This window comes from Terrapene carolina, unplaced genomic scaffold (assembly GCF_002925995.2).
Source record: "Terrapene carolina triunguis isolate 2854851 unplaced genomic scaffold, T_m_triunguis-2.0 Scaffold66, whole genome shotgun sequence".
Lineage (NCBI taxonomy): Eukaryota > Metazoa > Chordata > Testudines > Emydidae > Terrapene > Terrapene triunguis.
Genome location: NW_020664417.1, coordinates 80716360 through 80742571, shown reverse-complemented (window position 1 = coordinate 80742571; position 26212 = coordinate 80716360). Strand labels below are relative to the sequence as shown.

Here is a 26212-nt window from a genome sequence, read left to right as displayed (position 1 = left end):
GCAAGCAGAAGGTATGACTGAACACACACACAAAAGCATATCTGTTCATAAAGGAAGTGCCACTTGAAGATAGCCATTTTTCAGGTAAAAGAACATATCGATATAAGATTATTCTTTTTATTTTCTAACTGTTTGCCTTATTTAAAGGGAGCAGAGTAATGGGACCAGAACATCTCAACCTGAAAACCCCCAAATGATATACTTTACAAACGTGCTCTTTGGTCTCAAAAGACTCAGTATACTTCTCACCTTGCTTACTCTGAAGGTCTTTTAGTCTGGAGCAAAGTTCCTCCACTAAAGTTTCGATCCCAGAGCTCTGTACAACAACAACAACAAAAATAGAAGTGCAAATTACTAAAAAGAATATTAAAAAGAATATGTATACCAAATTATGAATGCAGTATAAATATCTAAGAGACAAAGTAGATGAGGTAATCTCTCTTATTGGAACAATTTCTGTTGGTGGAAAAGACAAGCTTGCAAGCTTCACAGAGCTCTTCCTCAGGTCTCAGGAAGGTAATTAGAATGTCCAAGTTGAATACAACATGGGACAAATCATTAAGCATAAGGGGTTCAAACATGCTGTAGATCACTTAAAGTTAAGATGGCAATCAAGAGATAACTGTTGCGATGAGCCATAAAACCAATATCTCTGTTACGTCTATGGTTTTTAGTGTCCAGCAGAATTATGAATTTAAGTTCCCAGGCTCAGCTTCTGAAGATGTTGTGCAGGTTTCTTTTGAGGAAGAGGAGTGAGGTCAGATACAGAGTGATTGCTTTGTGAAAACTGTTTACCCATGGTGTTTTTGTATCTCATTTTTCTATGAGAGTTCATTTGAGAATGTAGTAATTGCCTGGTTTCACCCACAGTTGTGCTTAGTGCATTTAGTGCACTGGATGAGGTACACCACATGCTGTAACAGGCATGTGTAGAACCCATGGATCTTCAAAGGTGTTATCTTGGGGGGTCTTGATCATCATAATAGTGGAGATAGGCCTGCAGGTTTTTCATGTGTTTTGGCAGGGTCTGGTGCCATTTTGAATTGATATGTCCTAGTCTATGGGGAGCCTGCTTTTGACCATGAGCTTGGCAAGGCTGAGGAGGTTGTTTGATGGCCAGAAGAGTGGGTTTGGGAAAGATTTATTTCAGGATGTGGTCCCCATCAAGTATGGCTTGTAATTATTTGATGATACCCTGTGTTGTAGAGTTGCATTGTTGAAGCTGATTGTGGCATCCACAAAATTGAAACTGGTGTGGGAGTGTTCTAGAGTGTTTTTAATGAATGGGGTTGATGGTTCAAGTTGTTGTAGAAATCAATGAGGGCATTTAGGTCCTCTATCCGGACGATGAAAATATCATTGATGTATCTCATGTATATTGTGGTTTTGTGGAGCGTTTTTCCAGAAATTCTTCCTCAAGGTGGCCCATTAAGAGGCTGGCATCTTGGGGAGGCATCCTAGTACCCATGCCTGTTCCCATGGTTTGGGCAAATCCACCAACAGAAGTTGGAACAATAAAATATATTACCTCACCTACCTTGTCTCTCGCATATCCTGGTACACCTCTACCCCGATATAAGGCGACCCGATATAACACAAATTCGGATATAACACGGTAAAGCAGCGCTCCGGGGGGGGGGAGGGGCCTCACATAAGATTTTTTCAGAAAAGGACTGTGAAGACGACTTTCGAAGTTCTTACTTCAGTTCAGGCCCTACCCTAATGCTCTTTCTACTTACCATGCCTGAATTAGCTTTTCTGTAAGTGATTTCTTCATCCTCATTTTCTCATGCTTTTATTATCCATCTCATTTTTGATGTTGGCCTCCCATTATCTCCAGTCTCTTTTCTATGAACTGCCTTTCCTCCATTACTCTCACCCCCAACTTTTTTCATTCTTTATCCCCCCCCCTCCCACCACCCTGAAAGCAGTTCTAGAATTAGAGAAAGCTGTACTACTAATGTTAGATATTAAACATCAGAAGTGCAGCATGTTAGTAATACTACCAGCAATCTGATGGAGTAGTATTCCATAGTGTTCCAATGGAATAAAAGGTGTGTGACAGTCAATACAATACAGGATTAAAACCCACAGCCTGAAATGACCCCTTGGGGAAGAGCAGAGCACAATGGTGTACGCAGAAAAATAGCTAAAGAGAAACCCAATTGAAAGGGTCAAGTTTAGAGACAATATGGTATAGCAACTTACACTCAGAAGCAGAAGGTTGGAGTTGTAATAGGAAAAGCATCATACTGGGGGATATAAGAAGCTGTATGTGCAGCCCCCTTTACACACTTCTTAAAAACACCTGTAGGTTGCTTTTCCTATTACAACTCCAACCTTCAGTCCTCACAGCACTTGAAGTTACTGTGACTTAGACAAACCTACTGGCCATAGCTACCACCACCATTTACCTTCTGAATTTGACCCAAACATCTTTTTAACCTTTTCTGTATGTATGAATGTGATGTACACTTCTTTCCAAAGGTACTACATACAGCACACAGAGGTTAACAAGTGAAGAAACAGATGCAAAAAAGAGGCAGATTTGCCTGCATCACCATGTTGGCGCAATGCATTTCTTTTTAAAAAGATTTACATACACACACTCACCCCCTCCCCGCTTACTTCTCAGTAGAGGAATTGGCAGGAATGAGAACATAAGATGATACTGATACACAATGAAGTTTTAGGGGAAAAAGGACCAAACTGTACAATTAAAATAGCTTTTCCATTCTGAAATAATATGCTCATTTGAAAAGTCATACTGAAGTAATGGCTTGTGCTCTTTAATTTATAAGTTTAAATAATTAAAAAGTTAAAGTGACAAAACAATTTCCTAACCCAGTTAACTGCGACTGCAGGGTTGAAAGTGCTAAATATAAAACTTCACAACATATACTTAACTCAAGATGACTCAGCAATATTGAACATTAGGTTATATCTCCTGTGTTTATGAAGTACCTACTATTTAAAAAGATAGAAAAGAATAGCATACTACAGATAACTTGTGTGGTTGCAGTGGCTGTCAGTATATCCATGCACCATCTACAGTAGCTTTTTTGTTTGTTTGTTTTAAAAAGTAGCACAGAAAGAGCTGGTCTTGTTTTCACTGTGCTCTGAAGAATGACTACATGAGAAACAACCTGTGGCAACTTTATAAAAGCTAAGCAATTTAAAATCACTACACTAACCTAACACAAATACATGTAAGAAAAAGGTAAGCTGCTTACCATTATGCTGAAGAAATGAAAAAGTTTTGGATTCAAACACTCAGTTTCCTCCTGTATCACAAAACTAATACTTAAATCAGCTGACATACTGCATGCTGTTATGCACAGCAATCCTATGTAGCGAGCACTAGGTTAAAAAAAAGCCTACAGTGCAGAACGTCAAGCCTCTAGAGATCATTTATTCAACTTCTTACTGCACTGTGTAAAACAGGCTGCAGATTAGCAAAGTAACACCTCACAAGCAGTGCTAAAATGCTTTATTATTCTCTTGTACACTGTGAGATGTATTTAACAAATCAATACAATATAAAAATAATTTTCTGGTGTTTTGTTAAGGGATATATCTTAGCCGTTACACACCAAGTTTAAAAAAAAACTAAAGTAACCCAGCTAGCGTCCGTTTGTCTCAGTAGGATATGTAATTATATGAATTTGCTTTTCTTAGTTTTAAGTTCTGCAATATTTATATTGGTTTTGATTAATTTAAGAAGTATTTATCCCAACATGAAATACACAGAGCTTAATCACAATAGCATTCTGCAACAATATCAAGTGGTTAACTCTCACGATTTCTGTCTTCGGGTGGAGTATGAAATATTGTTTGAGCTTATTTCAGCTACTAAGCTAGCTTCCAATAATAGTCCCTCTTTTTTTTCCTCCTTCAAGATCTGGAGGTGGGGTTTCTAACCCATCACTTTTAAATTTTGTATTTTTAGTTTTTCTCTTCCCCTCAAATCAATCCCTCATTTTCCCTCTCTGTTATAGTGTCTTCCAGGAACCACTTACTCCCATCCCTCCTCTTTTTACTTCCATCCCAATCCATCAAAGGTATTACTTTTTGGCACTCTGCCCACTTGTTGAGCACAGATACTACACTTCTCTGTCAAGAGTCTCCTGCAGTAGGTGAAGAGAAATAACGTTAAATATGAGATCTATAGGATTTCGTTTCTAGTTTAAAAAAATAACTAACAGCTCTACTGTAAAATCCCTCAAAGTGACATATACAGCCAGATGCAATATCAATTAAATGCATCCGGTTGAAACATAACCCTTTAGATAACATTATGAAAGGTGGTAGGTTTCATATACTCATTTCCAAACTTAAGTATCTCTTGATATTTTTAAGAGAGGGAAAAAAGGCAAAGACATTCTCTAAAGAGAAGGGAGCCTGCACACTTTTTAAAAATTGTGGTCTTCAATTAGTACAGAAGATTTGCCTTTAAAAAAATAAGTCCACCGATTTGCTGCATTTGGAATACTGTATATAATTTTAAAATGTTGATTTAACCAATTTTAACTCACAAAGACAAAAACTGTCTCTGTCAACAATTATCTATGCCAAGTTCCAGCCCATTAAAACGCAACTGTCAGAGGTACATCTGTAGGCAGGAGAGATATTTTGTGTCTTTAAGGCTTCAGCCAGGAGCTTCAAGAGATTGGGTCCCATTAGGAGCCTGAAGATTAGCTGTAATCTAGGATAAGTATATCAGGCCCAGTAGACTCATTCTAAAGCAAGGGTTCTCAAACTGGGAGTCAGGACCCCTCAGGGGGTCACGAGGTTATTACACAGGGGGTCACGAGCTGTCAGCCTCCACCCCAAACCCTGCTTTGCCTCCAGCATTTATAATGGTGTTAAATATATTTAAAGGTGTTTTTAATTTATAAGGGGGGAGGGTCACACTCAGAGGCTTGCTATGTGGAAGGGGTCACCAGTACAAACGTTTGAGAACCACTGTTCTAAAGTTTATCTGAATATAGTTACCATCCAATAGGTTTAGCATGTTTTCCCAGAGTTTCTGCTACCATGATGGTCACATCTCGAGATTACTTTACCAAGTTTCTAGTCTACATAACTGAAGGTAGCACAAGTAAGTAAGGATATATGGCTCTTTATCCTATTTTCAGTGGATCTGTTAAGACGTCATTACCTATTTCCTCCCAATGGTATTATTTGGCTAGGGGCCAGTTGACTGAGCTTGCCTTCTATGACATATCAGTGAAACAGCTCCCTGTACTGAGAAATTTGAACAATTCAGAGCTAGATATTATAAATGACATCTTTCTAAAATTACTTAAAAAATATATGTACAATATAATCTACTTAGCTAGCTATGACTTTGCATCTTGTTCCATGTGAAGCAAGGTAAAGTCTTCCTTGTCCTGCCCTGAACTGTGTCCTAGCCTTTTCTTTGTTGGTCATGTCTTATTTAGCTACAAGTCTTCTATATTGGTAAAGCACCATAGTAAATTAAAGGCACTATATTTTAATTGTTAATGACAATTATAATAGTGATATGAGAATTAGTCACTACAGTTTCCCTTTGGGTTCATAGTATACTTTAAATCTTAAAAAGCAATTCTTCATTTTCATAAAATACAGCTTTGAACAATGAGATACAAGTTCTTAGTTTGACTTTTTGATAGTGTATAACTGCAGTGCACCAGATTGCTTTTCTTGGCATGTGGCCTGTCACCAAGTGAAAGATTAAGCAGCTGTTCTGGGTGAATCAACTGTTAAGACATATGAACTGACTAAGGTACAAAATGTGACTCACCCCAACTGTACATTTGTTGCTAAACTTACTCTGTCAAATGTAGACGGTTTTTAAAGAGTCAATGTTTTCATTTGCTTAAAAGATTGCTTACATGTTACAAAATACAAATTATACTTTAACTGCACTGTAAAACATTTTTAAAAGTTTGAATATAAATTTAATGCAAATAGAAAAAATGTATCCATATTTACCTGAAAATTTCCTCTCTTTCAAGTAATAAAGTGCACAGACCTGTTAAAATGGGTATTTCAGCCTGCTTCCAACTTGGAGGCAGAACCAGACCTCTCAGTCAGCCACTAGCAGCAAGGGAAAGCCCTGACTCCTAAAGTTCCCTCCGGCTGAGATAACTTTCACAGCTAGGGAATTCAAATCTACTTTCCTACATCACAGATTGTGTTAAATATAATTTGTGGGGGGGGAAACAATTTTTCCAACTGCAGAGCATAGTAATTTCCACTGACAACGAACCTCAATCCTTGAATGTCAATTTTCATTGCTCTGCCAGATGATCCATTTGTCTTTGGCTGGATCTGTGGCCCTTATTATTTGACTAAAGTATTTTTTCAGATAAGCACAGATATATTTTCCTATTCTTTTTCTAAAGGTCCACAGATCCATTATCATGGAATTTTCAAAGCATGTGCCCACAGGGTGGGAGGTAAATATCGTCTTCATCTTCCCCTAGTACTAAGCCATAGAAAAGACTTCTCCCAAAATAAAGAAAATGGCATTTGCTAAGACTAGATAACCAAAATGCAGAATTTGATGAACACATGGCTGACTGGCAGATTTCAATATAGGAGACATGACTGTCTGCCCTGAGGTTGACAGTGCTTTGATAATTCCCAGAAAGAGAAATATTTCTTGAATTTACGTAGGGAATGAATGTTATGATAGTTGTGAGAATCACCTGCCTGAATTAAAAATACAATACTGGGGCTTGCTAGAGAGAAAAAGCTCCCAACTTCAAATAAAAAACCCTTATCTGATTAGAGATGGTAACATCGTTAGGCCTACTCTAAAAGATCTGTGGTATAACGAAGCCTCCTGCAGAGCTTCAATCTGGGTAGTGCTGCAAGGAGCAGAATGAGATTTCAAGATTATGCTCTATAACCTTGCAGGGTTGGAATACTGTGGATGCCCTAAGGAAGCATTTAGTGCTGGGATTGGTATAATCTTCCTTTTCTTGAAAATGCTGAGAACATTATACTACAGCGAGCTGATCTTTTTACTTGGATGTTTATACACACAAAATAAAGCCCTGCTGGAAGAACTCAAGGTTATGATTCACTGGTTTAACACAATAGTTAAAACTATGGATGTTGCACCAGCCAGCAGAATAAGTTCTATTTGTTGTCTTCTATTTTGGTATCCATAAACCCAATATCACTTCATCCAAGTATTCACTATAAACCCGTCTAGTTTCGAATGGCAGGACTGGTCTTGCAACTGCGGACTTCTGTGAGACCATCAAATATCTAATGTGAGGCAGCCTGAGAGCCATAGCCTTGTCAGACACAGGCATAAACAGTATCCATGCCCAGCTCTCTCATTCTATCTTTTTGTACTGTCCTGAGAAGCAGTGGAAATGGTGGGAAGTCATTCACTACCTCATTTCCCTGATCCAGATGCAGAGAGGGGTAAGCAGGGCACTGCATCTGGAAATAGTAAATAAAAAGAGGTCAATCACCAGCTCAACAATTAACTTACAATGAATGAGATATTTCTAGGTGCAGGAGACACTCTGCTAATCCACCTTTTGCAATACAAGTCTGTGTGTTCATCTGCCCTTTGACGGTCAGCACAAGAGATAGGAAATTCTGATCCAGCCAATGCAGGAAAATTCTCTTTGGAGTAGGGTTAATCATACTCTTTCCAATTATCATGAAACCCCTATCAGACACAGTGACTGTGGTGACCAGAACAGATCTGTTATCCTGTGAAGGAGCACTGCCCTGAGACCTCAGTGAATCATTGTGTTTCAGAGGGTGGATGCTGCACTGTCTCTTTCTAATATCCATTCCCTGAACTGAATCAGAAAGATAGTTAAAAAATAAAAATCTGCATTCACTAGCTGTGGGAACACAGCTATACATCTGAAGCTAAATCTCTCCCAACAGTTGAGACAAGATATGATGTGGAGGGGAAACCTGGAATTAATGGACAGGTAGCATATGAACTCTTGATCACTAAAGCATACCTGCATAAGAACTGAATTTTTGTTTCTGTGGCACCACTTGTTTTCCTTTATGAACGTCTTCATCTTCTGCTTACATTCTTCCGAGATGAGACCTTGGTACCTGACAATATTCATCCTCAGCCCGGGTCTATCATAAACTTCCCTGGTACCATGTGTCTGTCCTGAAACCAAGATACTCCAGGGACGTTATCATTGTGTGCTTGCTTCTGAACCCTAATCAGAAAAGTTGTCCAAGAAGAGAAGTGAATTTCCTTTTCCCCTTAAAGCCAACATTATTGCTACCATGATCCTGGAGAGACATCCTGGGAGAACATTTAAGATCAAATGATACTGATTGAGACTGGGTGAAGAAAAAGCCTGCCTCCCCTCTGAAAAACAATTATCGAAGGATGGTAAAATGGGAATGTTTTGAAGACAACGCTCCATCAGGAAAAACGGTTACTCACCATCTCGTAACTATTGTTCTTTGAGATGTGCTGCTCATATCCATTCCAGTTAGGTGTGTGTGCGCTGTGTTCACAGTTCTCGGAAAGTTTTCCCCTAGAAGCACCCGTCGGGTCAGCTGTAAGAGCCCCATGGAGTGGCACCTCTATGGCGCACCTGGGCACACCTTCAAAAGGCCTGCTTGGAGCCCGAAGAGCTGCATGCCTGGCCCTGAGTGGATGAGGGCTGGGACGGCTTCTGCCTGCCATTCCTACCACACTTCCTAGAAAAGTCCCGTCTAGGATGTGGTTGGTAGGGACATTGAGAGGTCTGTGGTTTAAAATGTTTCCGCTAAGTAGCCAGGGTGTGTACCCCCAGCGACTTCAGCGTAGCCTTCAAGTCTTTTAGGCTATACAGCCTAGAGTCAGTTTGCTTCGTAAATAATCCTGCCCCATCAAAGGCCAGGTTCTGGAGGGGTTGCTGAACCTCGGGTGGCAGACCTGAGGCCTGCAGCCATGAGCTTCTCCTCATGGCAGAGGACAAGGTGCATGCCGCTGAGTTTGCAGCCTCCAGTGAGGCCTGTAAAGAGGTCCATGCCACTGCCTTGCCCTCCTCAACAATAGCCCCAAACTCCTCCCTGGACTCCGAGGACAACAGTTCCCTAAATTTCAACATGAAGTTCCAGGAACTGAAGCTGTATCTGCTCACGATTGCCTGCTGATTAACAATCCTGAGCTGTAAGCCACCCTGTGGAATAGACCTTCTTGCCAAAAGGTTGAGTCCTTGGACTTTGGAGTGGGTCTTTGTTGCCCCTGCCTCTCACGTTCATTCACCGCCGACACTACCAAGGAGCAGGGCTGTGGGTGGGTGTACAAATACTTGTACCCCTTAGAGGGGACGAAGTATCTCCTTTCTACACCTGGATGGTCTTGATAAGTGGCAGGGCCACTCTAGATGGACTTTCCGGGCCAGCATGTCCGCCGTCGGGGCCTCTTGTTCTGCCACCTCCTGAGCCTGTAGGCCCATATTGCACGCCACTCTGCACAGCAGGTCCTGGTGGGCATGACTCTAATGGCAGCAGCCCTGAAGTAGAAGTCCCTGCCACAGCCTTTTCCAAAGAGGACGAGGAGAATGCAAACAGGGGAACAGGGTCATCCTGGACTTTTTGGTCCATTGGGACCTCCTGCCCAGCCTCCTGTTCTGGGTCAATTATCCCTGGATCCACTGAAAGAGCAGAGGCCGGCTCCAGGAAAGGCACTGAGACTGCAGTTCCCTCAGCACCCCTGAGGGTAGGGTGGCTGGATGACCAGGAGACCTTGGACAAGGTACCCTGGGCCTCGTGATATGCCCAGGGTGTCCAAAAGGGCACTGTGCCAGCCTGTGCCATTGCGCCGGCCATGGCATTGTGCCCACATCAGGACGTCTATGTGCCAACCTGTGCTGGTTCCGGCACAAGTAGCTAAACCCCGCCTCCGAGTCCGAAGATGAAGACCGGGATCTGGATGGCCATGGCAGTGCTGAGCGAAGCTGGGCTGGTGATTGGTGCCACGAGGATGGGGAGCGGTGCTGGGATCTGGAGCAGCGTTGTGACAACGACTGGTGCTGAGATCTTGAATGGTGCCAAGATGCCCGGTGCCAAGAAAGGTACCTCCGCTGAGTCAGGGATCAGTGCCGGGATGGTGAGCAGTGCCGCAAGTCAGAGTGTCATTGTGAGATGGATCGGTGCCGGGACTCAGAGTGGTACTTCCCTGTCAGTACCGGCGAACGGTGCCTTGGAGATGCAGGCGGACGCAACATTGCCGGCTTGCCCCGTGACTGTACCTCCTTCAGTGGTGCTGGAGGCTTGTTGCAGAGGGGGGGACCCTAGTGCTGTCATGGCAATGAGGTCCCTCATGGCCTCAAAGGTGTCTGGGGTTCATGGTAGCCCCACCTCTTCCGGCACGGTCCCGTTTGCGGAGCCGAAGTTGACGGTGCCAGCTCCAAAGCTCTGTGCCAGGTGCTCCCCAAAGGAGTGGGTCTCCAAGGCGGAAATCCACTACTATCCTGCTTCCGACGCCGCTCCTGTGGCACCGGGGATGGGACCGGGTCTTGTTGCGCGGAGGCGGATTGAACTTGGTGCTGGATCTTGCCGCGCCGAGCCGGATTGCAGTCACAGAGCCACCTCCATAAGAAGCTGCTTTAAACAGAAGTCCCTCTCCGTTTGTGTTCTAGGGCGAAACCCTTTACAAATCCTGCACCTATTGGCTTGGTGCGCCTCCCCCAGACACGTTAGACTGTTAGGATATAGTTATTTAAGCCTGTCTGTAAAAGCCTATACTTTAAGAACTTAGGTGTATTTTTATCACTTAGCTAGTTATAGAGGTATAAAACAAAGAATCAAAATCACAGTCCGCCTGTGTAAGGGCCTTCTCTTACTGTGACAGTCTGAGGCCTGGTTCTTAGGCTAAGGCCTTTGGCTAAGCAACGGAGGCAGCCATAAGCTGGGAAGCGAACGGTCACATCCTCACATCCCAAACTAGTCACATTGAAATAAGGTGGTATTGGGCTGTTCGGAATACAATCCTGTCCTGATAATGCCTAACACCACCAGATAAAGATGGTTAAAGAAAATTTAGTTTGATAGCATCCTGTCTGGCAAGAAATCACTTCTCAATAGTTGTGGTTGTGAAGCCCTCATTTCTGTATGTTTTATCTTTATGGCCCCCACTTTTCTATTGTTAATCTGTCTGGTTCTCTAATCGTTTCTGTCTGCTGTATAATTAATTTTGCTAGGTGTAAATTAATTAGGGTAGTGGGATATAATTGGTTAGAGAATTATGTTACAATGTTAGGACTGGTTAGATAGATTTCAGTAAAATGATTGGTTATGGTATAGCTGAGAATATTACTATATAAATTAGGGGCAAACAGGCAATAAGTTGGGATTCGAAAATAAGGAAAAAGGAACTTGGATTTAAGCTTGCTGGAAGTTGACCCCAATTAACATTGAATTGTTTGCACCTTCGGACTTCAGGTATTGTTGCTCTCTGTTCACACGAGAAGGACCAGGGAAGTGGGAGGATGCAGGAATAAGCCCTCTAACATAGACAAGTGGCATGGGCTTATTGTAGGACTTGCAGGGTTTGAACCCTTGGGACCAAGGCATGTCCCGAGTCGCCAAGGTGAGATAGGCAGTCGGGGTGGAGGGCAGTGTTCCCTCTAATTTTTTATCACCTATATGCAGAATGCATTTTGTTATGTGTACCAATATGGAGGTGACATATTGATGTGCATAACAAAATTAATGTGGTGGGGGTGGGTCCGAGGGATTTGAAGCGTGGGAGGGGAGCTCAGAGCTGGGGCACAGGGTTGGGATGCAGGGGTGTGAGGTTTCCGGCTGGAGGGGTGCGGGCTCTGAGCTGGGGCTGGGGATGAGGGGTCTGGGGTGCAGGAGGGTGCTCCAGGGCTATGGCGCGGAGAGAGAGGACTCCCCCCCGCTCTCTTTCCCCACAGAAGCACCTGGTTTGGGAGGGGTGGGGGAGGTGGATGGAGAAGCGCCTCTCCCCACCTCGGCAGCTCCGGGGCTGCAGGATAGGCGCCCCTTCCCCGGCTCCAGCAGGTACAGGCTGGGTTTGAGCAGGGGGAGGGCCACCCTGGCCGCGCCTGGGGCTGGGCTGGGCCACTCCGGCCACGGCAGGTTTGGGCCGCAGCAGAGTTGGAGCCGGCGGAGGGCTGCCCTAGCATGTCCAGGCCTCCCTGGCCACAGCACGTCTGGGCAGCCTCAGCAGGTTCACTTACACTGGCCTCTCAGAGCCATGGTTGCTTATCTCAACCTAAAAGGGACAAATGTTTTCCCCCCTTCCTAAGCTCTGCTCCATATATTTAGTAAGTTTTTAATTTGCACAGAGTTTTTTGCAGTGGTTTTTGTTAACAAAATTCTATTGTGCTGAAAATAATTCACCTTTATTAGCTCCCAACATATGCTGCAGAATGCCTATGTGTACTGAAAGCGCCCACCTGTTCTAAAAGTTTGACAACTCCTCATAGGATGAGTGACAAACAGCGTAATAATCATCAACGTAGTAACATCACAAAATTAAAAGGTGCATTGAGAGGGTTTTATTCATAGATCTACACCAAGCACCACACAATTCCCAACAGGTCCCAAAACAATGTAACCAGGTAGAGCACAATAAACCAAAATACATCACTGTAAAGCCTGCTTGAGCTGTACAGCTCTGCGTTAAGCTCTTCTAATAGCCCTTGTATCCAACTGTTCAAATTCAGCAGACAGCCACTCCCACCTCCATCCCAGCAGCAACTTTCCCCCTCTGCTTCACAGATATAATGCAGGACACAGCAGGCAGTTATAACCATTGCAATGACTGTGAGATCCAATCTTGTGAGTAACCACCACCAGCATCCATTCAATCTACCAAAGCACATTCAATTGTCTTTCTGTACTTGCTGAGCAGGTAGTTGAAACTGTCCTTGCTGCTCCCCCAAGATCACTATTGGCATTTCAACATCACTACTGGTAATCTGGCAGTCAGGAAACAAAGTCCCTGCTTGTAACTTTTTGAACAGATCTGTGTTTTTAAAGATGCGAGTGTCATGCATCTTCCCTAACCAGGCAACATTGATGTTGGTGAAGTATCCCCAGTGATCCACCTACACTCACATAACTATAGAAACGTGGCCCTTTCGGTTGATGTACTCTATGACAAGGTGGTCTGGTGCCAAAATATGGCTATGAGTGCCATCTCTTGCTCCACTGCAGTTCGGGAATCCGACTGCTGCAAATCTATCCACTATATCTTGCACCTTGCCGAGAGTCACACTCCTGAGTAGCTGGAGATAATTAATGGCCCAGTATACTTGCATGACAGCAGCCCCCACCGTGGATTTTCCAGTTCCAAAACAATTTCCTACTGACCGGTGTTGCAAGTTTCCACAGTTCAATCGCCACTTACTTCTCCACTGTCAGTGCAGGTCTGATTCTGTGGGCTGGGGCGAACTCTGCACCCAGATCCAGGAATGTGGGCTTGTATAACCAGAAGTTCTGCAGTCACTGTCCGCCATCCCAATCCTGCATTATGATGCAATCCCCGCAGTCAGTGCTCGTTTACTGGGTCCAGAAGCGGCGCTTCACAATCTGCAGCTGCTCCATGAATGCCACCAACCACCTTGAACTGGTTCTCTCTTTGTACCACAGCCATCTGTCCTCCATTAAATTGTCATGTTCCCTGCTGATTCTGTTTCCTCTTCAGCTCTGCAAGTGCATCCTGTACTTGCAATGCTGCTAACAACAGTGGAGAGCTGTGCAGGCTTGATGCTTCTGTCAAAGATAGTGGAGAACAAGGAGGGCCGCATGGGTTTGTGACATTTTTTTAAAAAGAAGTGCAAAAGTTATGGGATACAGATGACACTATGGGATTGAGAAAGTTGCATGTTGGGAAACTGTTCCCAGTCACCCTGAGCAACCTATTTGTGCCCCACTATGCACTGCCAAAACTTCCCAAAAGACCATGTGCTGGATAGTGGCAAGTTGCACACTGGGATATCTACCCATGGCGCATGGCACCATGCATCAATACAAGCAATCCTGGTGAGTATACAGAGCACTGACAAAAGGAGTCGAGTATACATGCGCAAAAGCAATATACTAACTGCAGCAGCTTTATGTCAACCTAACTTGCATTGGAAAAAGTTTGTAGTGGAGACATGGCCTAAAGTGAATGACGTCCCTCACCATGAGGGACAGTTATGAGATACAATGTGTTAATACAATATTGTCATAATGCAACATTTTAAACAATTAGAATACGTGGTCAAAAATCAAGTCAATTACCAGTAGGTCATATTCAAGAAGGCACTTTAAAGGCTTTCAGAGTTAAAATACTTGAAAAGGAAAACCAACTTTGAAGCCCTACCTGTTCTCATGTAGTTTCTAATCTTTGAGTGCACCAGGCTGAGCCATGAAAACAATCACTCTGCTAGCAGACATTACTTTTATGATTACATGTCTTCTTTTCTCTCAGGACATTTACATGAGATTGCCATCTCCTCAGCATCTCTTTTCAAACTGGTAATTATACTCCTTATTAGTCTTTTGGACAAGAAATTCAAAGTGTGTTCACAACAGCTATGTTACTGCTTTCCTCATCTTAGTAGTATTGACTCCTCTGAAGAGGAAAACTAGTTGCATGACACTTACGTCCTCTCACACATTTTGACTGTATCACCAGCAATTATAGTGAAATATTCAGATGAACATGGAGAACTGGAGGCATCAATGTTTGTCTTACAAGTAAACAGATCCACCCCAGCAGTTATTTTATCACATGTACACACACGAGATATTTTGAACTTTACATCACCCATCCACATTCTCACATGCACTCACTAACAGGTGCTATAAACCGTTTGGTCTTCTCCTGTTAAAATATTTAATACAGAAGATGTTCAGTCTCTACCAACCCTGATGAAGGGGCAGCCTTTTGAATTTCAATTTCCTCGACTTGTGGATGTACTCTCTCTATACACACACACACACACACACACACACACACACACACACACACACACACACACTATATCTATATAAAAACACACACACACATACACACACAGACACAGGGTCCTGGGACTTCCCTTTCTGTTACAGATGAATATTTAAATCTAAACTTAACAGAAAAAAAATATATAAAATCTGATTTTCTACTAAAAATTAGGAAACTAATTAGCAAGTATAATACATCCATTTTAGCAATTTCTGATTATAAAATAAGAAAATAAAGAACTGGCAAACATGTAAATAAAAACAAAATAAATGGATCCATCTCTTGTTTCAATTACACCCTCCACTCTCAGGCCTGGTCTACACTACGAGTTTAGGTCGAATTTAGCAGCGTTAAATCGAATTAAGAATGGACATGTCCACACGACGAAGCCCTTTTTTTCGACTTAAAGGGCCCTTTAAACCGGTTTCTTTACTCCACCTCCGACGAGGGGATTAGTGCTAAAATCAGCCTTTGCGGGTCGGATTTGGGGTAGTGTGGACGGAATTCGACGTTATTGGCTTCCGGGAGCTATCCCACAGTGCTTCATTGTGACCGCTCTGGACAGCACTCTCAACTCAGATGCACTGACCAGGTAGACAGGAAAAGCCCCGCAAACTTTTGCATTTCATTTCCTGTTTGCCCAGCGTGGAGAGCACAGATGACCACGCAGAGCTCATCCGCACAGGTAACCATGATGGAGTCCCAGGATCGCAAAATAGCTCCAACATGGACAGAACGGGAGGTACGGGATCTGCTCGCCATATGGGGAGATGAATCAGTGCTAGCTGAACTCCGTAGCAGTAAACGAAATGGCAAAATATTAGAAAAAGTCTCAAAGGCCATGAAGGACAGAGGCCATAACAGGGACGCACAGCAGTGCCACGTGAAAATTAAGGAGCTAAGGCAAGCCTACCACAAAGCCAGAGAGGCAAACGGAAGGTCCGGGGCAGAGCCGCAAACATGCCGCTTCTACGCGGAGCTGCATGCCATGCTAGGGGGTGCAGCCACCACTACCCCAACCGTGTGCTTTGCCTCCATCAATGGAGAATCACGCAACAGGGAAGCGGGTTCGGGGTACGAGGAAGATGATGATGAAGACAATGAAGATAGCTCACAGCAAGGAAGCGGAGAAACCGGTTTCCCCAACAGCCAGGATATGTTTCTCACCCTGGAACCAGTAACCCCCGAACTCACCCAAGGCGTGCTCCCAGACCCTGAGGGCGCACAAGGGACCTCTGGTGAGTGTACCTTTGTAAATATTATACATGGTTTAAAAGCAAGCGTGTTTAATGATTAATTTGCCCTGGCAATCACGGCCAGTACAGCTACTGGAAAAGTCTGTTAACGTGTATGGGGATGGAGCGGAAATCCTCCAGGGACATCTCCAGAAAGCTCTCCTTCATGTACTCCCAAAGCCTTTGCAAAAGGTTTCTGGGGAGGGCTGCCTTATCCCGTCCGCCATGGTAGGACACTTTACCACGCCAGGTCAGTAGCACATAGTCTGGAATCATTGCATAACAAAGCATGGCAGCGTATGGTCCCGGTGTTTGCTGGCATGCAGACAACATCCATTCCTTATCCTCTTTGTTATCCTCAGGAGAGTGATATCATTCACGGTCACCTGGTTGAAATGGGGTGATTTTATTAAGGGAACATTCAGAGGTGCCCATTCCTGCTCGGCTGAACAGAAATGTTCCCCGCTGTTAGCCACGCGGTAGGGGGGAGGGGTGAAGTGATCATCCCAGAGAATTGGGTGTGTGTGTGTGGGGGGGGGGGTAGTTGGGTTTGTGCTGCATGTTAACCCGGAAACCGCAGCCCCTCCTTTTACATTGCAAACCCATTTTAAATGGCCAACCCAACGGGTGCTTGGTATGGGAAATGAGGGCACTACTGTTTGAAACCATTCCCACATGTTAAGAAGGTTAAAAAAGCCAAAAGACTGTGTCTTACCATGGCTGCCTGCAAGCCGAAATCTGTTGCCAGGCACTGCGTGAGTGATCTCTCACACCAAACCGGCAGGCCCTCAATATAAGAGGAAAAATGCGACCTTGTAACGAAAGCACATGTGCTGTGTAATGTGAACAGCAAAATTTAACGTGAAAGAGTATATCCATTGTTCTCTAAAATGTGTCTTTTTTAACCAACTCTCCCTTCTCCTCCACCAGCTGCAAATGTTTCTCCTTCACAGAGGCTAGTGAAGATTAGAAGGAGAAAACGGTGGACTCGGGATGATATGTTCTCGGAGCTCCAGATGTCCTCCCACGCTGACAGAGCACAGCAGAATGCGTGGAGGCAGTCAATGTCAGAGTGCAAAAAAGCACAATATGAACGAGAGGAGAGGTGGCGGGCTGAATCGCGGGCTGAAGATAGCAAATGGCGGGCTGAAGAGGATAGGTGGCATCAGCTTGCTGACAGAAGGCAAGAGTCGATGCTCCGGCTGCTGGAGCACCAAACTGATATGCTCCAGCGTATGGTTGAGCTGCAGGAAAGGCAGCAGAAGCAGAGACCGCCGCTACAGCCCCTGTGTAACCAAACAGCCCTCCTCCCCAAGTTCCATAGCCTCCTCACACAGACGCCCAAGAACGCGGTGGGGGGGCCTCCGGCCACCCAGTCACTCCACCCCATATGATTGCCCGAGCATCAGAAGGCTGGCCTTCAATAAGTTTTAAAGTTTTAAACTGCAGTGTGTCCCTTTTCCTTCCCTCCTCCCCCACGCCTCCCGGGCTACCTTGGCAGTTATCCCCCTAGTTGTGTGATGAATTAATAAAGAATGCATGAATGTGAAGTAACAAAGGTGGCTGTGCATCAGGGAGAAACACAAACAACTGTCTCACAGAATGGCCCCCCCAAAGATTGAACTCAAAAACCCTGGGTTTAGCAGGCCATTGATTTCACGGAGGGAGGGGGAAGCAAATGAATACAGAACAAATCTGGTCCATCTATTTTTTACATCTTAAGCTGGCAGCAGACAGCGCAGCATGACTGATAGCCATCGGCATCTTCTGGGTGCTTGGCAGAAGATGCTGTACTGCGACTGCTAGCCATCATCGTCAAGACGGTTCAATAGGACTGCCGGCAGGACTGAGTCTCCAGGAGACAAAACATGTCTGCCCAGGTGCCTCTGATCGAACTCACTGAGGAATACGACGACGGATATCAATCATAATACACCATCTACTGCCAAAAGGCAAAGAGCTGCTGCTGTATAGCAATCTGCCAGCACCCAGATAGCCGGCGATGGCTACCAGTCATACTGCACCGTCTACTGCCAAAAGGCAATTAGCTGCTGCTGTGTAGCAATGCAGTACCACGTCTGCCAGCACCCAGATGACATATGGTGACGGTGAGCTGAGTGGGCGCCATGCTTGCCGTGGTATGTTGTCTGCACAGGTAACCCAGGTAAAAAGGCGCGAATCGATTGTCTGCCGTTGCTCTGACGGAGGGGGAGGGGCCTGACATGTACCCAGAACCCCCCGCGATACTGTTTTTGCATCATTCAGGCATTGGGATCTCAACCCAGAATTCCAATGAGCGGCGGAGACTGCGGGAACTGTGGGATAGCTACCCACAGTGCAACGCTCCGGAAGTCGACGCTAGCCTCGGTACTGTGGACGCGGTCCGCCGAATTAATGCACTTAGAGCATTTTGTGTGGGGACACACACAATCGACTGTATAAAACAGATTTCTATAAAACCGGCTTCTATAAATTCGACCTAATTCCGTAGTGTAGACATACCCTCAGAGACAGAACCACCAAGTAATTCCTTTCTTGTTCATGGAAATGACATGAGAGATCAGGGACACTGCTCCCCACTGAAAAAACACAGCCATGAATGCTCTTTGAGCTATAAGAGCTAGCTAGTCCATTCCCCAGTGCTGGTGTATATCTTTAACTACAAAGTGAAACTTAAGATTTTTTAAAAAGTGTCATTATGCAAGTCTACTGCTATATAGGCAGTGCAGAGACTTCAGAGGTGTCTGGGGCCTGGGCAAGAACAGCTGAGGCTTGTAGATCGAACAACATGTCACACAGTACATACTATAGAAGTCTTAAATAGATGTATGAAATCTGGGTACAGATTCAGTCATCATACAGGAACATAAAGAGCTCTCACAGACACCTAAGGCAACTAATTAAATAATTTAACCCAAGTAAGAAGTCCACTTATTAAAAGGCTAAACACCTTAAGTTAATATAGCCAGTTTTGAAGAGCATTACTCTATTAAAGAATCAATTAAATAATCCAAACTTACTTCATCAGAAGCAGAGCGAAGACACTGGACAGCTGCCTGTTTTTTCATTTCCTCTAGTGTTAGATCAGAACACTTTTTCTTACTCTTTCCCCATTTCTTGTAAGCTCCTTTTTCCCAGCCCAGGAAGATGTCATTCTCCTAAAATAAGTTAAAGGAAAAAGGATCAAAATTAACTGAAAGAAGATTTCATTAAACATAATTTATAACACTTATATAATCCTCTCAACACCCACATGAAATGAGTAGACAGCTATCATATCAGATCTGAGAAAACAGAGGTATAGAGAAGTTTGTCTCCCAATACCTCGCTTAGTCCACTAGACCAGGGGTCAGCAACCTTTCAGAAGTGGTGTGCCGAGTCTTCATTTATTCACTCTAATTTAAGGTTTGGCGTGCCAGTAATACATTTTAACATTTTTAGAAGGTCTCTTTCTATAAGTCTATAATATATAACTAAACTACTGTTGTATGTAAAGTAAATAAGGTTTTTAAAATGTTTAAGAAGCTTAATTTAAAATTAAATTAAAATGCAGAGCCCCCTGGACTGGTGGCCAGGACCCACGCAGTGTGAGTGCCACTGGAAAATTAGCTTGCGTGCCGAAGATTGCCTACCCCCGCACTAGACCATGCTGCTTCTTGAGACTCAGCATACACCTACACTGCAATCTCAACGGTGACTGCAGCACAGGTAGAGATACCTTTGCTAACTTTACCAGCACTAGCATGGCTAAAAATAGCAAATCAGGCTTCACCATGGGCTAGGAATGCAAGTAAGTACTCTCGATCCTCGGCCCTTGTACGGTTCACACTGCCACATCTAAACTATAGCTATTTTTAGCTATATTAGTACAGGTATCTCTACCCTTGTGGCCATCACACTTTGGATTACAGTGCAGACATACCCTTAGTTGCGTGAAATTAACTGTGATACTTCATTGAAAAATATCTGCCCTTACAATACTTGAAAGGAAAATTTAAAAATTTCAAATAAGCTTTTAGCACCCATTTGCTGTGAAGCCATTCCCTTAACAGTTAAAGCAATGAGAATAAACATCTGGAACTGACATCATCAGATAAGTTGGGGAAGACAAGGGAGCAGAAACAGTGCCGATGTACAATATTATAGCCTACATTTTAAAATGCTTTCTTTCCTTAACATTAATTTTTGTCTTTTTTTAATTCTCAACTATTTATGCTTCATGAAACAGATACTTAGAATGATCTTTAATAGCCTATGTCAACCCATTTTTATGTTTACTCTCGGTTACACTTCACTACTTGTATTATCTTATAGTTAAGGCTACGTTTTAGTCACGGGTATTTTTAGTAAAAGTCACGGACAGGTCACAGGCAGTAAACAAAAATTCATGGCCCGTGACCTGTCCCAGCCAATGGGAGCTGTGGGGGCGGTTGCCTGCAGGCAGAGGCAGTGCACAGAGCTGACTGGCCATGCATCCATCTAGCAGCTGAGTAAGGGGGATGTCGCCGCTTCCGGGGAGGCCCCCAGGTAAGCACCGCCCAGAGCCCGCCTCACCCCGCTCCGTGCCCCAGTCCCCTCCCACACCCAAACTCTGCTGCTGCTGGGTGGAGGGTGCGGGGGCCCAAGACTGCCCCAACAGCGGCTGATGCACCGGGTGCAGGAGCTGCCTAAGCTGCTCTGAGCCAGGCGCACTGGCTGCTGCAGAAATCACAGAGCACACAGAAAGTCATGGAATCTGCGACTTCCATGACCTCCGTGACAAACTCGCAGCCTTACTTATAGTTCTGTCCCTGTTTAACACATGCTACTAAGTAAATATTTTCTTTTATCACTTAAAAGCTAAGGAAAAAACTTAATACTTTTGCTACAGACTAACTTCATTTTCCAGCGTCTCACAACTTGTTCATATTTGACTGTGACAACCAGGGTCCAGACACTTCTAGGGGAGAACAGGGGGTCTCTGAATCCCAAAAAATAAACAACTGACTCAACTGGTTGTATGTAATGTTATAGTGTACAAAAACACGTCAAGTAAGGTCTTTTATGAAAGCTTGTAACGTTCTGAAATTGATGGCCATTAGCAGATGTGTGTACAGGTTATGGTAATATATATTATGCACACATGCATATATTCATCTAAAGAATGTGTGCGTGTAGCTGAATCACCAGAGAGAGAGAGAGATTGTAACCATGATGCAACTACAGCATCACCTCACAACATGGGTAATGTAGCAATCAGGCAGCAAGACGCCCCTCCTGGGGTGGGGTGGGGGGGAAACAAGCATGGGGACAAGGGGGAATCCAGTGAATATAGTGTATTTAGATTTTCAGAAAGCCTTTGACAAGGTCCCTCACCAAAGGCTCTTAAGCAAAGTAAGATGTCATGAGATAAGAGGGAAGGTCCTCTCATGGATTGGTAACTGGTTAAAAGATAGGAAACAAAGGGTAGGAATAAATGGTCAGTTTTCAGAATGGAGGGAGATAAATAGTGGTGTCCCCCAGGGGTCTGTACTGGGACCAGTCCTATTCAACATATTCATAAATGATCTGGAAAAAGAGGTAAACAGTGATGTGGCAAAATTTGCAGATGATAACTATCTTGAGTAGTTTTGTAAATCCCAGGCAGACTGCAAAGAGCTACAAAAGGATCTCTCAAAACTAGGTGACTGGGCAACAAAATGGCAGAAGAAATTCCATGTTGATAAATGCAAAGTAATGCACATTGGAAAACATAATCCCAATTATACGTATAAAATTATGGGATCTAAATTAACTGCATCTAGTTAGCAACCAGGCAGGAGTTGTAGACCAAGCTGGATGAGCAATTATCTCAGAGAGGTGATTAAGAAAAAGCAGAAAAGCCTACAAGGAATGGAAGATGGGAGTGATCAGCAAGGAAAGCTACCTTATTGAGGTCAGAACATATAGGGATAAAGTTAGAAAGGCCAAAAGCCATGTACAGTTGGACCTTGCAAAGGGAATTAAACCAATAGTAAAAGGTTCTATAGCCATATAAATAAGAAGAAAACAAAGAAAGAAGTGGGACTGCTAAACACGGAGGATGGAGTGGAGGTTAAGGATAATCTAGGCATGTCCCAATATCTAAACAAATACTTTGCCTCAGTCTTTAATGAGGCTAATGGGGAGCTTAGGGATAATGGTAGGATGACAAATACGAATGAGGATATGGAGGTAGATATTACCACATCCGAGGTAGAAGCCAAACTCGAACATCTTAATGGGACGAAATAAGGGGGCCCAGATAATCTTCATCCAAGAATATTAAAAGGAACTGGCACATGAAATTGCAAGCCCATTAGCAAGAAGTTTTAATGACTCTGTAAACTCAGGGGTTGTAATGTATGACTGGAGAATTGCTAACATAGTTCCTATCTTTAAGAAAGGGAAAAAAAAGTGATCCGGGCAACTACAGGCCTGTCAGTTTGACATCTGTAGTATACAAGGTCTTGGAAAAAATTTTGAAGGAAAAAGTAGTCAAGAACATTGAGATCAATGGTAGTTGGGACAAAATACAACATGCTTACCTGATCTCCTTCTTTGAGAAGGTAACCGATTATTTAGACAAAGGAAACGCAGTGGATCTAATTTACCTCGATTTCAGTAAGGCATTTGATACAGTTCCACATGGGGAATTATTATCTAAATTGGAAAAGATAGGGATCAATATGAAAACTGAAAGGTGGATAAGGAACTGGTTAAAGGGGAGACTACAACGAGTCGTACTGAAAGGTGAATTGTCAGGCTGGAGGGAGGTTACTAGTGGAGTTCCTCAGGGATCGGTTTTGGGACCAGTCTTGTTTAATCTTTTTATTACTGACCTTGGCACAAAAAGTGGGAATGTGCTAATAAAGTTTGCAGATGACACAAAGCTGGGAGGTATTGCCAATACAGAGAAGGACCGGGATATCATACAGGAAGATCTGGATGACCTTGTAAACTGGAGTAATAGTAATAGGATGAAATTTAATAGTGAAAAGTGCAAGGTCATACATTTAGGGATTAATAACAAGAACTATTGTTATAAGCTGGGGAGGCATCAGTTGGAAGTAACAGAGGAGGAGAAGGACCTCGGAGTATTGGTTGATCACAGGATGACTATGAGCCGCCAATGTGATATGGCCATGAAAAAAGCTGATGTGGTCTTGGGATGCATCAGGTGAGGTATTTCCAATAGAGATAAGGAGGTGTTAGTACCATTATACAAGGCACTGGTGAGACCTCATCTGGAATACTGTGTGCAGTTCTGGTCTACCATGTTTAAGAAAGATGAATTCAAACTGGAACAGGTTCAGAGAAGGGCTACTAGGATGATCCAAGGAATGGAAAACCTGTCAGATGAAAGGAGACTCAAAGTGCTTGGCTTGTGTAGCCTAACCAAAAGAAGGCTGAGAGGAGATATGATTGCTCTCTATAAATATATCAGAGGACTAAATACCAGGGAGGGAGAGGAATTATTTGAGCTCAGTAACAATGTGGACCCAAGAACAAATGGATATAAACTGGCTATCAGGAAGCTTAGACTTGAAATTAGACGAAGGTTTCTAACTATTAGAGGAGTGAAGTTCTGGAACAGCCTTCCACGGGGAGTAGTGGGGGCAAAAGACATATCTGGCTTCAAGACTAAGCTTGATAAGTTTATGGAGGGGATGGTATAATGGGATAAAGACTAATTCATTGCCAAAATTAGGCTGACTACTAGCGGTAAATATGCCCAATGGCTTGTGATGGGATGTTAGATGGGGTGGGATCTGAGTTACTACAGAGAATTCTTTCCTGGGTGTCTGGCTGGTGAGTCTTGCCCACATGCTCAGGGTTTAGCTGATCACCATATTTGGGGTCGGGAAGGAATTTTCCTCCAGAGCAGATTGGCAGACGCCCTGGGGGGTTTTCGCCTTCCTCTGCAGCGTGGAGCACGGGTCACTTGCTGGAAGATTCTCTGCACCTTGAACTTTAAACCATGATTTGAGGACTTCAGTGGCTCAGACACAGGTTTGATACAGGAGTGGGTAGGTGAGATTCTGTGGCCTGCATTGTGCAGGAGGTCAGACTAGATCAGGGGTCGGCAACCCTGGCGAGCCGCGTGCCAAACGTTGCCGACCCCTGGACTAGATTATCATAATGGTCCCTTTTGATCTTAAAGTCTATGAAAGAGATTTTGGAGTCACTGTGGATAGTTCTCTGAAAACAGCCACTCAATGTGCAGTGGCAGTCCAAAAAAAAAAAAAAAAATGAACAGAATGTTGGGAATCATTAAGAAAGGGATAGATAATAAGACAGAAAATATCATATTGTCTCTATATAAATCCATGGTCCACCCACATCTTGAACACTGCGTGCAGATGTGGTCACCCCATCTCAAAAAAGATACATTGGAATTGGAAAAGGTTCAGAAAAGGACAAAGATGATTAGGGGTATGGAACGGCTGCTATATGAGGAGAGATTAATAAGACTGGGACTTTTCAGTTTGGAAAAGAGACAACTAAGGGGGGATATGATAGAGGTCTATGAAATCATGACTGGTGTGAAGAAAGTAAATAAGGAAGTGTTATTTACTCATCACACAAGAACTAGGGGTCACCCAATGAAATTAATAGGCAGCAGGTTTAAAACAAACAAAAGGAAGTATTTTTTCACACAATGCACAGTCAACCTGTGGAACTCTTTGCCAGAGGATGTTGTGAAGGCCAAGACTATAACAGGGTTCAAAAAAGAACTAGATAAGTTCATGGAAGATAGTTCCATCCTGGCAAGGGTGGTGTGTCTAAGCCTTTTTTTGCCAGAAGCTGGGAATGGGCGACAGGGGATGGATCACTTGATGATTACCTGTTTTGTTCATTCCCTCTCGGGTACCTGGCATTGGCCACTGTTGGAAGACAAGATACTGAGCTAGATGGACCTTTGGTCTGACCCATTATGTTCTTATGATTCCTATGCCAATACTTTACAGGAAACCAACTTCAAATACCCATCCACTGTTCAACCAGGAAGAGAACAGTGGACCATTCAAGTTAATGGGAAAACACTGAAACAACTTGAAAATGTAAAGAAAATCAGTGTCTTGGAAAACTAGGGGAGAAGGGAATTCTTCCCACTCTGAATAACTATGAGTCACAAAGACAAGAGAAAAGACATTTTAAAAACAGGCTTGGGTCTGGGTTTTTAATCCAAAAACTGAGGGCCAACATCTAAGCAGGGTATAGTCCGTGAAACAGTGGATCCCCTATAGGACAAGAGGGGCCATTGGGAAACTGTGCAGAGGCAATGGGTAACTTGTATTAGAAAAGGGAATTTAGGTAACGTACAAGTGTAAAACCCAAGTTTTTATGTTTATTTTCTGTGTAACTTGTATGTGTTTGCTTTTCCTTACTATTTCATCTTTGAATCTCTGCTTTTTCTATTAAGTATTTTTTTTTTTACTTTTACCCCAAACAGGTCTCTGTTGTGCAAACTGTGAGAAGTGTATCCCAAAAATGAACTGATACTGGGGAGGGAGGGGCTTTTTCACACCTTCAGGGGTGATGAGCCTGCCAGGAGAATTAGGTTGGTGGAAGCTAGGGTGAGATCTTAATGGTCTTAAGCTTGCTACTGGTATTAATGTCTGAGCCATAGCAGCATAGCAATAAGACACTCAGGGTTACAAGGCAGGGGCTGACAGAACCCTTACTGGTCAGGGTGAGCCCCAAAATGTCACAAAGGAAGGACAGTCTATTTTGCAAATGAAAAAAGTCACTCCACCCTTACTCAAATCTGCTGTTTGCTCAAATATAATTACTTCCATTAAAAAGTAAAAACTGTTACAAAAATGTTAAAGTTGAACACTCAAAAGTCAAGAAATGTCAAAAATAAGGTTTCACGGGGACCCTTAATTCTACCCTCTTGTATAGCAATGTGGTCTAATCACCTCATCACACAAAAACAACAAGGAGTCTGGTGGCACCTTAAAGACTAACAGATTTATTTGGGCATAAGCTTTCGTGGGGAAAAACCTCACTTCTTCAGATG

The 26212-nt window shown here is 43.5% G+C and overlaps 1 protein-coding gene across 5 annotated transcripts in view; it reads right to left on the bottom strand.

The window, feature by feature from the left end:
• The window catches only part of KIAA0232 (KIAA0232 ortholog), a 98847-nt gene that overhangs the window by 29821 nt on the left and 42814 nt on the right, over nucleotides 1–26212 (bottom strand). For 4 of the 5 annotated variants that reach the window (XM_026648055.1, XM_026648058.1, XM_026648059.1 and 1 more), the window contains 3 exons: nucleotides 19209–19346; nucleotides 7399–7446; nucleotides 250–316 (listed from right to left, as the gene is read on the bottom strand). In XM_026648055.1, the coding sequence (XP_026503840.1) occupies nucleotides 250–316; nucleotides 7399–7446; nucleotides 19209–19346 (253 nt within the window). The remainder of the gene's footprint in view (nucleotides 1–249; nucleotides 317–7398; nucleotides 7447–19208; nucleotides 19347–26212) is intronic. The other variant, XM_026648057.1, reaches the window with a different exon arrangement.